Source organism: Salvelinus alpinus, chromosome 1 (genome assembly GCF_045679555.1).
Source record: "Salvelinus alpinus chromosome 1, SLU_Salpinus.1, whole genome shotgun sequence".
NCBI classification, from domain to species: domain Eukaryota; kingdom Metazoa; phylum Chordata; class Actinopteri; order Salmoniformes; family Salmonidae; genus Salvelinus; species Salvelinus alpinus.
The window spans coordinates 19538089-19552144 of record NC_092086.1 but is presented as its reverse complement, the minus strand read 5'-3'; the positions used below and the strand labels follow the sequence as shown (position 1 = coordinate 19552144).

General features: G+C 48.5%; 1 protein-coding gene across 2 annotated transcripts in view; it reads left to right on the top strand.

Moving 5' to 3' along the window:
* aatka (apoptosis-associated tyrosine kinase a) overlaps positions 1 to 14056 on the top strand; it is a 104562-nt gene that overhangs the window by 72894 nt on the left and 17612 nt on the right. The window contains exons 1-5 of one of the 2 annotated variants that reach the window (XM_071393327.1): positions 4103 to 5585; positions 6663 to 6742; positions 11047 to 11165; positions 11389 to 11476; positions 11825 to 11958. In XM_071393327.1, coding sequence (XP_071249428.1) covers positions 5570 to 5585; positions 6663 to 6742; positions 11047 to 11165; positions 11389 to 11476; positions 11825 to 11958 — 437 coding nt within the window. In that variant the 5' untranslated portion in view covers positions 4103 to 5569. Of the gene's footprint in view, positions 1 to 4102; positions 5586 to 6662; positions 6743 to 11046; positions 11166 to 11388; positions 11477 to 11824; positions 11959 to 14056 lie in introns of those variants that run through there. The other variant, XM_071393316.1, reaches the window with a different exon arrangement.

Below are 14056 nucleotides of genomic sequence, written 5' to 3'. Positions count from 1 at the left end.
ATGCCATGAGTGGGAAGACAGCACACACACACAAACATTCCTCTAGTGGGATGAACTGACACGCATGCACACACACACACAGAGACACACACGCATGCACACACACACACACGCATGCACACACACACGCACGCATGGACACACGCACATTCCTAGTGGGATGGAATGATATAAAGGAACAGTTATTTAGAAAAGAAAAGAGAGAAGAACCTCGGGAGGGAGGGAGGGAGGGGTTGTGTGTGTGTGTGTGTGTGTGTGTGTGTGTGTGTGTGTGTGTGTGTGTGTGTGTGTGTGTGTGTGTGTGTGTGTGTGTGTGTGTGTGTGTGTGTGTGTGCTGTTATCACTGTGACAACCCCTGCCCAGCGGCAGTGCTAGGGTCCAGTGAATGCCCAGTGAATGGGTCCTGTGTCTACTGAGTTGGTAGGCTGGTACCAAGCACTGGGGACCAACCAACAGACAAAGGTTGTGATTTAGCCTTTAGGCCAGGGGACAGTGATGGTGATGGGGGAGTAGGAGGCTGTGTACGGCTGGGCTGTCACTGTGGCACTCCTGGAACGCTGGAGCAGAGGACTGGCATTATGGTTTACAATACAGGGAGGGGACTGTCAGAGAGAGGGAGGGAGGAGGGGAGGGAGGGGGAGATGGAGAAAGAGAAATACAGAGAGGGGACTGTCAGAGAGAGGGAGGGAGGGAGGGGAGGGAGGGGGAGATGGAGAAAGAGAAATACAGAGAGGGGACTGTCAGAGAGAGGGAGGGAGGGGAGGGAGGGGGAGATGGAGAAAGAGAGATACAGAGAGGGGACTGAGTCAGAGAGAGGGAGGGGGGGAGGGGAGGGAGGGGGAGATGGAGAAAGAGAAATACAGAGAGGGGACTGTCAGAGAGAGGGAGGGAGGGAGGGGAGGGAGGGGGAGATGGAGAAAGAGAAATACAGAGAGGGGACTGTCAGAGAGAGGGAGGGAGGGGAGGGAGGGGGAGATGGAGAAAGAGAGATACAGAGAGGGGACTGAGTCAGAGAGAGGGAGGGGGGGAGGGGAGGGAGGGGGAGATGGAGAAAGAGAAATACAGAGAGGGGACTGTCAGAGAGAGGGAGGGAGGGAGGGGAGGGAGGGGGAGATGGAGAAAGATAAATACAGAGAGGGGACTGTCAGAGAGAGGGAGGGAGGGGAGGGAGGGGGAGATGGAGAAAGAGAGATACAGAGAGGGGACTGAGTCAGAGAGAGGGAGGGGGGGAGGGGAGGGAGGGGGAGATGGAGAAAGAGAAATACAGAGAGGGGACTGTCAGAGAGAGGGAGGGAGGGAGGGAGGGGGAGATGGAGAAAGAGAGATACAGGGAGGGGACTGTCAGAGAGAGGGAGGGAGGGAGGGAGGGGGAGATGGAGAAAGAGAGATACAGGGAGGGGACTGTCAGAGAGAGGGAGGGAGGGAGGGAGGGGGAGATGGAGAAAGAGAGATACAGGGAGGGGACTGAGTCAAAGAGAGGGAGGGGGGAGGGGAGGGAGGGGGAGATGGAGAAAGAGAGATACAGGGAGGGGACTGAGTCAGAGAGAGGGAGGGGGGGAGGGGAGGGAGGGGGAGATGGAGAAAGAGAGATACAGAGAGGGGACTGAGTCAGAGAGAGGGAGGGAGGGAGGGAGGGGGAGATGGAGAAAGAGAGATACAGAGAGGGGACTGAGTCAGAGAGAGGGAGGGGGGGAGGGAGGGGGAGATGGAGAAAGAGAGATACAGAGAGGGGACTGAGTCAGAGAGAGGGAGGGAGGGAGGGGATGGAGGGGGAGATGGAGAAAGAGAGATACAGAGAGGGGACTGAGTCAGAGAGAGGGAGGGAGGGAGGGGATGGAGGGGGAGATGGAGAAAGAGAGATACAGGGAGGGGACTGAGTCAGAGGGAGGGAGGGGGGAGGGGAGGGAGGGGGAGATGGAGAAAGAGAGATACAGAGAGGGGACTGAGTCAGAGAGAGGGAGGGAGGGAGGGAGGGGGAGATGGAGAAAGAGAGATACAGAGAGGGGACTGAGTCAGAGAGAGGGAGGGGGGAGGGAGGGGGAGATGGAGAAAGAGAGATACAGAGAGGGGACTGAGTCAGAGAGAGGGAGGGAGGGAGGGGATGGAGGGGGAGATGGAGAAAGAGAGATACAGAGAGGGGACTGAGTCAGAGAGAGGGAGGGAGGGAGGGGATGGAGGGGGAGATGGAGAAAGAGAGATACAGGGAGGGGACTGAGTCAGAGGGAGGGAGGGGGGGAGGGGAGGGAGGGGGAGATGGAGAAAGAGAGATACAGAGAGGGGACTGAGTCAGAGAGAGGGAGGGAGGGAGGGAGGGGGAGATGGAGAAAGAGAGATACAGAGAGGGGACTGAGTCAGAGAGAGGGAGGGAGGGAGGGGATGGAGGGGGAGATGGAGAAAGAGAGATACAGAGAGGGGACTGAGTCAGAGAGAGGGAGGGAGGGAGGGGATGGAGGGGGAGATGGAGAAAGAGAGATACAGGGAGGGGACTGAGTCAGAGGGAGGGAGGGGGGAGGGGAGGGAGGGGGAGATGGAGAAAGAGAGATACAGAGAGGGGACTGAGTCAGAGAGAGGGAGGGAGGGAGGGAGGGGGAGATGGAGAAAGAGAGATACAGAGAGGGGACTGAGTCAGAGAGAGGGAGGGAGGGAGGGGATGGAGGGGGAGATGGAGAAAGAGAGATACAGAGAGGGGACTGAGTCAGAGAGAGGGAGGGAGGGAGGGGATGGAGGGGGAGATGGAGAAAGAGAGATACAGAGAGGGGACTGAGTCAGAGAGAGGGAGGGAGGGAGGGGATGGAGGGGGAGATGGAGAAAGAGAGATACAGAGAGGGAGAGAATACAGGGAGTGGTCTGTCAGAGAGCAAGAGAGGGGGTAGAGAGAGAGAGGCAGAGGGTGGTAGTGGTATGGGTTATAAGACAGGGATGTGTCTGTGTGTAATAGTAAGGGGGTAGAGAGAGATAGTATTAAGTGTTGATGTCACATGCACAACAAGTACAGTGAAATGTCTTTCTATCAAACTCAAAACACAACAATGTAATACTAGAGAAAAACACACGCATGAGACACAGGGTGGTGTCATGGCACCAGGACCAACGTAAGAGGGGATGGGCGGGGGATAGGGTGATGGACATGAGGGGGAGGGGTGGGTGGGGTGTCTATGACAGAGACCTTTCTCTCTGCATCTCATAGAGCTCTGTGTGTGTGTGTGTGTGTGTGTGTGTGTGTGTGTGTGTGTGTGTGTGTGTGTGTGTGTGTGTGTGTGTGTGTGTGTGTGTGTGTGTGTGTGTGTGTGTGTGTGTGTGTGTGTGTGTGTGTGTGTGTGTGTGTGTGTGTGTGTTGGGGCTGTGTGGAATGCTTCTGCCAGTCTCAGTGACACACAGACAGAAGGCTATTATAATGTGTATCTTATGTCACTGCTGCTCCTGGTGTCTTCAGGGAGAACAGTGTGCTGGTATGTCAGTCAGTCAGTCAGTCAGTCGGGCGACACACTACGGACGTGCCTGGCGGTCGGAGTCGGTTGGACACACAGACAGAGCCATGCGTGACCAGTGTAGAGTGTATGCCAGCACACACCCAGTACGCTGTCTGGGTTTGGGAAAGGGAGAGAGATTGGAAGATTAGAAGAGGCGGTTGGTTGGACACACGGACAGAGAGAGAGATAGTCATGCCTGACCAGAACACATGGCGTTGCTGGCCACGGCGCTCAGAGAAGCAGAAGGAGAACATATCTTCTAGAACCTCACAGAAAGACTCTAGAACCTCTCCAGACAACATCGGGACAGCAGAGGGACTGCTCTTCTGTCTTCTATGTTCAACATACAGAGAAGGACCCTGCTGGTTGAGATTCCTGCTATGTTGCCTCAGACAGAGCTGAGACCCAGTCTATAGAGGAGACAGAGCTGAGACCCAGTCTGTAGAGGAGACAGAGCTGAGACCCAGTCTTTAGAGGAGAGAGAGCTGAGACCCAGTCTATAGAGGAGACAGAGCTGAGATCCAGTCTATAGAGGAGACAGAGCTGAGACCCAGTCTGTAGAGGAGACAGAGCTGAGACCCAGTCTATAGAGGAGACAGAGCTGAGACCCAGTCTGTAGAGGAGACAGAGCTGAGACCCAGTCTTTAGAGGAGACAGAGCTGAGACCCAGTCTTTAGAGGAGACAGAGCTGAGACCCAGTCTATAGAGGAGACAGAGCTGAGATCCAGTCTATAGAGGAGACAGAGCTGAGACCCAGTCTATAGAGGAGACAGAGCTGAGACCCAGTCTTTAGAGGAGACAGAGCTGAGACCCAGTCTTTAGAGGAGACAGAGCTGAGACCCAGTCTATAGAGGAGACAGAGCTGAGATCCAGTCTATAGAGGAGACAGAGCTGAGACCCAGTCTATAGAGGAGAGACAGAGCTGAGACCCAGTCTATAGAGGAGAGACATAGCTGAGACCCAGTCTATAGAGGAGAGACAGAGCTGAGACCCAGTCTATAGAGGAGACAGAGCTGATACCCAGTCTATAGAGGAGAGAGAGCTGAGACCCAGTCTGTAGAGGAGACAGAGCTGAGACCCAGTCTATAGAGGAGACAGAGCTGATACCCAGTCTATAGAGGAGACAGAGCTGAGACCCAGTCTGTAGAGGAGACAGAGCTGAGACCCAGTCTATAGAGGAGACAGAGCTGATACCCAGTCTATAGAGGAGACAGAGCTGATACCCAGTCTATAGAGGAGAGAGAGCTGAGCCCCAGTCTGTAGAGGAGACAGAGCTGAGACCCAGTCTGTAGAGGAGACAGAGCTGAGACCCAGTCTATAGAGGAGACAGAGCTGAGACCCAGTCTATAAAGGAGACAGCGCTGAGACCCAGTCTTTAGAGGAGACAGAGCTGAGACCCAGTCTATAGAGGAGACAGAGCTGAGACCCAGTCTATAGAGGAGACAGAGCTGAGACCCAGTCTATAGAGGAGACAGAGCTGAGACCCAGTCTATAGAGGAGACAGAGCTGAGACCCAGTCTATAGAGGAGACAGAGCGGAGACCCAGTCTATAGAGGAGAGGAGACAGTACTGTCTGTGTGACAGCTGGGAGGAAGGTTCATCGACGGGGTTCTGGAACATGTTAAGTTTTGGAACAGTGTGAGGACGATGCATTGTGATGAGAGAGAGAAAGAGAGGGAGAGAGAGATAGAGAGGGAGAGAGAGAGAGAGAGGGAGGGACACAGAGAGAGAGAGAGAACGACAGCTTGTTCAGCTGTTTGAGGGCTCGTAGGGTTAAACCCTGTGGAGGGTTGGCTGACGTGGCCGCAGCAGTCATGGGTTCTTCTCTTCACTCTCACACACACACCGGGACTGGGGCCATGGACTCTCACACACACTTGCTGTGGCTGGTCTCTCATCACTCCTGTGGACGGGGAGAGGTTTCCTCCACACACTCACACCGTCCTCTCTGGGACCGGACCCATTCATCGCACACAGACCAGCACCGTACACACACACACGGTGCTCTACCTCAGGGTGGACGGCTGGCCGCTCCGCCACTCCAGCTACTTTATCTTCATCACCACCTTCACCACCATCATCATCATCATCTCTAAATTATGAGGATTCGTCAAGGTACTTGTTTTTAGTTATATGATGCTCTACTCTGTAGGAGTTGACAGATAGACAGACTCTGGGGTTATTTAGGAGGAGTTGAACCATGGGTTGAGTCCCAAATGACACCCTATTCCCTACTTAGTGCACTACTTTTGACAAGAGTCCCATGAGCCCTGGTCAAAATTAGTGCACTAAATAGAGAATAGGGTGCCAGTTGGGACTAAGACGATGCTAGATGACAGCATAGTGCCTTCAGAGGAGTTTCTGTCTCTTCAGTTTGTTTGAGGAGGATTATGAGTTTGTTTTCTCTGGTCGACTTTTAGAAGTAACATTTTACTTCCCTAGGAGATATATCTTTATTATTACTGAGAGTAAGTGCTTTTAACTGTCTCTCTCTCTCTCTCTCTCTGTTGTTCTGCCTGTGGCACTCCAGGTGTCTTCTGTTTTTATCTCTGTATTCACATTGTATTACTTATGCATTTCTCTTTTAATCTCATTCTGATATTGGGATGTGATGTGTGATAACAACCCAGACTTTACTATCTATCTTTATTACTGCCCCTCTCTTCCTCTCTCCCTGTCTCCCTTTCTCCCTCTCTCCCTGTCTCCTTGTCTCCCATTCTCCCTCTCTTCCTCTCTCCCTGTCTCCCTGTCTCCCTGTTTCCCTCTCTCCCTGTCTCCCTGTCTCCCATTCTCCCTCTCTTCCTGTCTCCCTGTCTCCCTCTCTCCCTGTCTCCCTCTCTCCCTGTCTCCCTCTCTCCCTGTCTTCCTCTCTCCCTGTCTCCCTGTTTCCCTCTCTCCCTGTCTCCCTGTCTCCCACTCTCCCTCTACTCTCTCCCTCTCTTACTCTCTCCCTCTCTCCCCATCTTACTCATCCTCTCTCCCTCTCCATCCCTCTCCTTCTCTCCCTCTCTCCCTCTCTCCCTCTCGCCCTCTCTTCCTCTCTTCCTCTCTCCCTCTCTTCTTCTCTCCCTCTCTTCCTCTCTCCTTCTCTCCTCCTCTCCCTCTCTTACTTCATTCTCTCTTCATTCTAACAATCTAGAAGTCTAACAATTGCAATGTGTCTAACTCTCTCTCTCCCCCCTCTCTCTGCAGTCCAGCTGTTGAAATCGTCAGAGCTGGGTCGCCACAGTCTACTCTATGTGAAGGAGATAGGGCATGGTTGGTTTGGCAAGGTGAGCTGCACCCCGGATTATTTTCTTAACACATTGTAACGACACAGAAACCACGCCTACCAAAGTCTGTAGCTGGGTTCTGATTCGCTACCCTTGTTCCTGAAGTATGCACAAGCTCACTTCCCCTCATGGATGTACAGTAAAGACATTGTTTAATCATGGACCAGTTAGAGGGAGGTTTCACCCTGTATTATACCAGTCCATTCCTGTATTGTTTAATCATGGACCAGCTAGAGGGAGGTTTCACCCTGTATTATACCATTCCATTCCTGTATTGTTTAATCATGGACCAGTTAGAGGGAGGTTTCACCCTGTATTATACCAGTCCATTCCTGTATTGTTTAATCATGGACCAGCTAGAGGGAGGTTTCACCCTGTATTATACCAGTCCATTCCTGTATTGTTTAAGCATGGACCAGTGAGAGGGAGGTTTCACCCTGTATTATACCAGTCCATTCCTGTATTGTTTAATCATGGACCAGCTAGAGGGAGGTTTCACCCTGTATTATACCAGTCCATTCCTGTATTGTTTAAGCATGGACCAGCTAGAGGGAGGTTTCACCCTGTATTATACCAGTCCATTCCTGTATTGTTTAATCATGAACCAGCTAGAGGGAGGTTTCACCCTGTATTATACCAGTCCATTCCTGTATTGTTTAATCATGGACCAGTTAGAGGGAGGTTTCACCATGTATTATACCAGTCCATTCCTGTATTGTTTAAGCATGGACCAGTTAGAGGGAGGTTTCACCCTGTATTATACCAGTCCATTCCTGTATTGTTTAATCATGGACCAACTAGAGGGAGGTTTCACCCTGTATTATACCAGTCCATTCCTGTATTGTTTAAGCATGGACCAGTCAGAGGGAGGTTTCACCCTGTATTATACCAGTCCCTTCCTGTATTGTTTAATCATGGACCAGCTAGAGGGAGGTTTCACCATGTATTATACCAGTCCATTCCTGTATTGTTTAATCATGGACCGGTTAGAGGGAGGTTTCACCCTGTATTATACCAGTCCATTCCTGTATTGTTTAATCATGGACCAGTTAGAGGGAGGTTTCACCCTGTATTATACCAGTCCATTCCTGTATTGTTTAATCATGGACCGGTTAGAGGGAGGTTTCACCCTGTATTATACCAGTCCATTCCTGTATTGTTTAATCATGGACCAGTCAGAGGGAGGTTTCACCATGTATTATACCAGTCCATTCCTGTATTGTTTAATCATGGACCGGTTAGAGGGAGGTTTCACCCTGTATTATACCAGTCCATTCCTGTATTGTTTAATCATGGACCAGTCAGAGGGAGGTTTCACCATGTATTATACCAGTCCATTCCTGTATTGTTTAATCATGGACCGGTTAGAGGGAGGTTTCACCCTGTATTATACCAGTCCATTCCTGTATTGTTTAATCATGGACCGGTCAGAGGGAGGTTTCACCATGTATTATACCAGTCCATTCCTGTATTGTTTAATCATGGACCAGTCAGAGGGAGGTTTCACCCTGTATTATACCAGTCCATTCCTGTATTGTTTAAGCATGGACCAGTTAGAGGGAGGTTTCACCATGTATTATACCAGTCCATTCCTGTATTGTTTAAGCATGGACCAGTTAGAGGGAGGTTTCACCCTGTGTTATACCAGTCCATTCCTGTATTGTTTAATCATGGACCAGTTAGAGGGAGGTTTCACCCTGTATTATACCAGTCCATTCCTGTATTGTTTAATCATGGACCAGTTAGAGGGAGGTTTCACCCTGTATTATACCAGTCCATTCCTGTATTGTTTAATCATGGACCAGTCAGAGGGAGGTTTCACCCTGTATTATACCAGTCCATTCCTGTATTGTTTAATCATGGACCAGTCAGAGGGAGGTTTCACCCTGTATTATACCAGTCCATTCCTGTATTGTTTAATCATGGACCAGTTAGAGGGAGGTTTCACCCTGTATTATACCAGTCCATTCCTGTATTGTTTAATCATGGACCAGTTATAGGGAGGTTTCACCCTGTATTATACCAGTCCATTCCTGTATTGTTTAAGCATGGACCAGTTAGAGGGAGGTTTCACCCTGTATTATACCAGTCCATTCCTGTATTGTTTAAGCATGGACCAGTTAGAGGGAGGTTTCACCCTGTATTATACCAGTCCATTCCTGTATTGTTTAAGCATGGACCAGTTAGAGGGAGGTTTCACCCTGTATTATACCAGTCCATTCCTGTATTGTTTAATCATGGACCAGTTATAGGGAGGTTTCACCCTGTATTATACCAGTCCATTCCTGTATTGTTTAATCATGGACCAGTCAGAGGGAGGTTTCACCCTGTATTATACCAGTCCATTCCTGTATTGTTTAATCATGGACCAGTTATAGGGAGGTTTCACCCTGTATTATACCAGTCCATTCCTGTATTGTTTAATCATGGACCAGTCAGAGGGAGGTTTCACCCTGTATTATACCAGTCCATTCCTGTATTGTTTAATCATGGACCAGTTATAGGGAGGTTTCACCCTGTATTATACCAGTCCATTCCTGTATTGTTTAATCATGGACCAGTCAGAGGGAGGTTTCACCATGTATTATACCAGTCCATTCCTGTATTGTTTAATCATGGACCAGTTAGAGGGAGGTTTCACCATGTATTATACCAGTCCATTCCTGTATTGTTTAATCATGGACCAGTCAGAGGGAGGTTTCACCATGTATTATACCAGTCCATTCCTGTATTGTTTAATCATGGACCGGTTAGAGGGAGGTTTCACCCTGTATTATACCAGTCCATTCCTGTATTGTTTAATCATGGACCAGTTAGAGAGAGGTTTCACCCTGTATTATACCAGTCCATTCCTGTATTGTTTAATCATGGACCAGTTATAGGGAGGTTTCACCCTGTATTATACCAGTCCATTCCTGTATTGTTTAATCATGGACCAGTCAGAGGGAGGTTTCACCATGTATTATACCAGTCCATTCCTGTATTGTTTAATCATGGACCAGTCAGAGGGAGGTTTCACCCTGTATTATACCAGTCCATTCCTGTATTGTTTAATCATGGACCAGTTAGAGGGAGGTTTCACCCTGTATTATACCAGTCCATTCCTGTATTGTTTAATCATGGACCAGTCAGAGGGAGGTTTCACCATGTATTATACCAGTCCATTCCTGTATTGTTTAATCATGGACCAGCTAGAGGGAGGTTTCACCCTGTATTATACCAGTCCATTCCTGTATTGTTTAAGCATGGACCAGTTAGAGGGAGGTTTCACCCTGTATTATACCAGTCCATTCCTGTATTGTTTAATCATGGACCAGTTAGAGGGAGGTTTCACCCTGTATTATACCAGTCCATTCCTGTATTGTTTAATCATGGACCAGCTAGAGGGAGGTTTCACCCTGTATTTTACCAGTCCATTCCTGTATTGTTTAATCATGGACCAGCTAGAGGGAGGTTTCACCCTGTATTATACCAGTCCATTCCTGTATTGTTTAATCATGGACCAGTCAGAGGGAGGTTTCACCCTGTATTATACCAGTCCATTCCTGTATTGTTTAAGCATGGACCAGTTAGAGGGAGGTTTCACCCTGTATTATACCAGTCCATTCCTGTATTGTTTAATCATGGACCAGTTAGAGGGAGGTTTCACCCTGTATTATACCAGTCCATTCCTGTATTGTTTAATCATGGACCAGTTAGAGGGAGGTTTCACCCTGTATTATACCAGTCCATTCCTGTATTGTTTAATCATGGACCAGCTACTGTAAGTCGCTCTGGATAAGATCGTCTGCTAAATGACAAAATATGTCAAATGTAAAATCAATGTAAAATGTAAAATGTTCTGAGGGTGAGTGAGAGAATGAGTGTACACTTTAGTGAGAATAAAGGTAAAGATTGGGACAAGACGGCAGCCTGTGTCTTACCCTATATCCTCCCTCTTCCTGCTTTCCTCCATGTTACTGTCAGCATCCCAAATGGCACCATATTCCCTATATAGTGCACTACTTTGGCCCAAAGCCCTCTGTCTCCCTCTGTCTCCCTCTGTCTCCCTCTGTCTCCCTCCGTCTGTCTGTCTGTCTGTCTGTCTGTCTGTCTGTCTGTCTGTCTGTCTGTCTGTCTGTCTGTCTGTCTGTCTGTCTGTGTGTCTGTCTGTCTGTCTGTCTGTCTGTCTGTCTGTCTGTCTGTCTGTCTGTCTGTTTGGTTCCTGTTTTAGGTTATCTTGGGGGAGGTGAATGCAGGTCTCAGGTAGTGGTAAAGGAACTGATCTCTGTGTCTCTGTCTGTGTCTCTGTGGGTCCTGTCTAGGTTCTCCTGGGGGAGGTGAATGCAGGTCTCAGCACCACCCAGGTGGTGGTCAAGGAGCTGAAGGCCAGTGCCAGTGTCCAGGACCAGATGCACTTCCTGGAAGAGGCACAGCCATACCGGTCAGAACCACAACAATATGGATCTCATACCCTGTATACCCCACACCCTTTGCAATTAATTAATGAATTAATCAATCAATTGGTGAATGAATGAATGAATGCCTATACATGGTTATCCTGCTACCTCTTTCCATGTGTTCTGACTGTATGTTCACTATAAACTATGACAGTAAACGTGCCTGTTGAACTATGACCCATCTCCTCTACCTCCCCCTTCCCCCAGTGCCCTCCAGAACCCAGCCCTCCTGCAGTGCCTGGCACAGTGCTCAGAGGTTACACCCTACCTACTGGTCATGGAGTTCTGTCCTCTGGTGAGAGAAACCTCCCCTAGCCCCCTAACCCCCTAAACCCTAACCCCTATCTCAGAGGTCACAACCACCTGCCATATGGAGTTCTCTGGTGAGATGGACACTTGCTCCCCCTGTTGGTGGAATACAGTATTGCTAACAGACATAGAAGGGGAAGTGGATGAGAGCAAGTTGTGACGGGTTATTATACAGACATATATTACAAACATAGGTTTATGTGTCCCAAATGGCATCCTATATGCATATCTACTGCACTACTTTTGACCATATTCCCTATATAGTGCACTAGGGAATATGGTGATATAGAGTGCCAAATAATTTTATGACATCACTTCCTGTCCTGGTCATCAGGGCGACCTGAAGAGTTACCTGCGCAGCTGTCGGGCGGCTGACTCCGTGACCCCTGATCCCCTGACCCTCCAGCGAATGGCGTGCGAGATTGCCTCGGGCCTGCTGCACCTGCACAAACACAACTTCATTCACAGGTGGGTTAGTGGACACCTGCACAAACACAACTTCATTCACAGGTGGGTTAGTAGACACCTGCACAAACACAACTTCATTCACAGGTGGGTTAGTAGACACCTGCACAAACACAACTTCATTCACAGGTATGTTAGTGGACACCTGCACAAATACAACTTCATTCACAGGTGGGTTAGTAGACACCTGCACAAACACAACTTCATTCACAGGTATGTTAGTGGACACCTGCACAAATACAACTTCATTCACAGGTGGGTTAGTAGACACCTGCACAAACACAACTTCATTCACAGGTATGTTAGTGGACACCTGCACAAATACAACTTCATTCACAGGTGGGTTAGTGGTCACCTGCACAAACACAACTTCATTCACAGGTGAATTAGTGGACACCTGCACAAATACAACTTCATTCACAGGTGGGTTAGTGGACACCTGTACAAACACAACTTCATTCACAGGTGGTTTAGTGGACACCTGCACAAACACAACTTCATTCACAGGTATGTTAGTGGACACCTGCACAAACACAACTTCATTCACAGGTGGGTTAGTGGACACCTGCACAAACACAACTTCATTCACAGGTATGTTAGTGGACACCTGCACAAACACAACTTCATTCACAGGTATGTTAGTGGACACCTGCACAAACACAACTTCATTCACAGGTGGGTTAGTAGACACCTGCACAAACACAACTTCATTCACAGGTGGGTTAGTGGACACCTGCACAAACACAACATTATTCACAGGTATGTTAGTGGACACCTGCACAAACACAACTTCATTCACAGGTGGGTTAGTGGACACCTGCACAAACACAACTTCATTCACAGGTATGTTAGTGGACACCTGCACAAACACAACTTCATTCACAGGTATGTTAGTGGACACCTGCACAAACACAACTTCATTCACAGGTATGTTAGTGGACACCTGCACAAACACAACTTCATTCACAGGTATGTTAGTGGACACCTGCACAAACACAACTTCATTCACAGGTGGGTTAGTGGACACCTGCACAAACACAACTTCATTCACAGGTGGGTTAGTAGACACCTGCACAAACACAACTTCATTCACAGGTGGGTTAGTGGACACCTGCACAAACACAACTTCATTCACAGGTGGGTTAGTGGACAACTACACAAACACAACTTCATTCACAGGTGGGTTAGTGGACAACTGCACAAACACAACTTCATTCACAGGTGGGTTAGTAGACACCTTCACAAACACAACTTCATTCACAGGTGGGATAGTGGACAACTGCACAAACACAACTTCATTCACAGGTGGGTTAGTGGACAACTGCACAAACACAACTTCATTCACAGGTGGGTTAGTGGACACCTGCACAAACAGAACTTCATTCACAGGTATGTTAGTGGACACCTGCACAAACACAACTTAATTCACAGGTGGGTTAGTAGACACCTGCACAAACACAACTTCATTCACAGGTGGGTTAGTAGACACCTGCACAAACACAACTTCATTCACAGGTGGGTTAGTAGACACCTTCACAAACACAACTTCCTTACGAACTCGAGACCAAATGAAAGTCCTAGAACATATCAATCATTCCAAAGCAATATGTTTCTGATATGTTGTAGTGAAGAGCAACAATAATACGCTGTATGTACGGTAGCATACATGTTGTAGTGAAGAGCAACGATATATACGCCGTATGTACGGTAGCATACATGTTGTAGTGAAGAGCAACGATATATACGCTGTATGTACGGTAGCATACATGTTGTCGTGAAGAGCAACGATATATACGCTGTATGTACGGTAGCATACATGTTGTAGTGAAGAGCAACGATATATACGCTGTATGTACGGTAGCATACATGTTGTAGTGAAGAGCAACGATATATACGCTGTATGTACGGTAGCATACATGTTGTAGTGAAGAGCAACGATATATACGCCGTATGTACGGTAGCATACATGTTGTAGTGAAGAGCAACGATATATACGCTGTATGTACGGTAGCATACATGTTGTAGTGAAGAGCAACGATATATACGCCGTATGTACGGTAGCATACATGTTGTAGTGAAGGGCAACGATATATACGCTGTA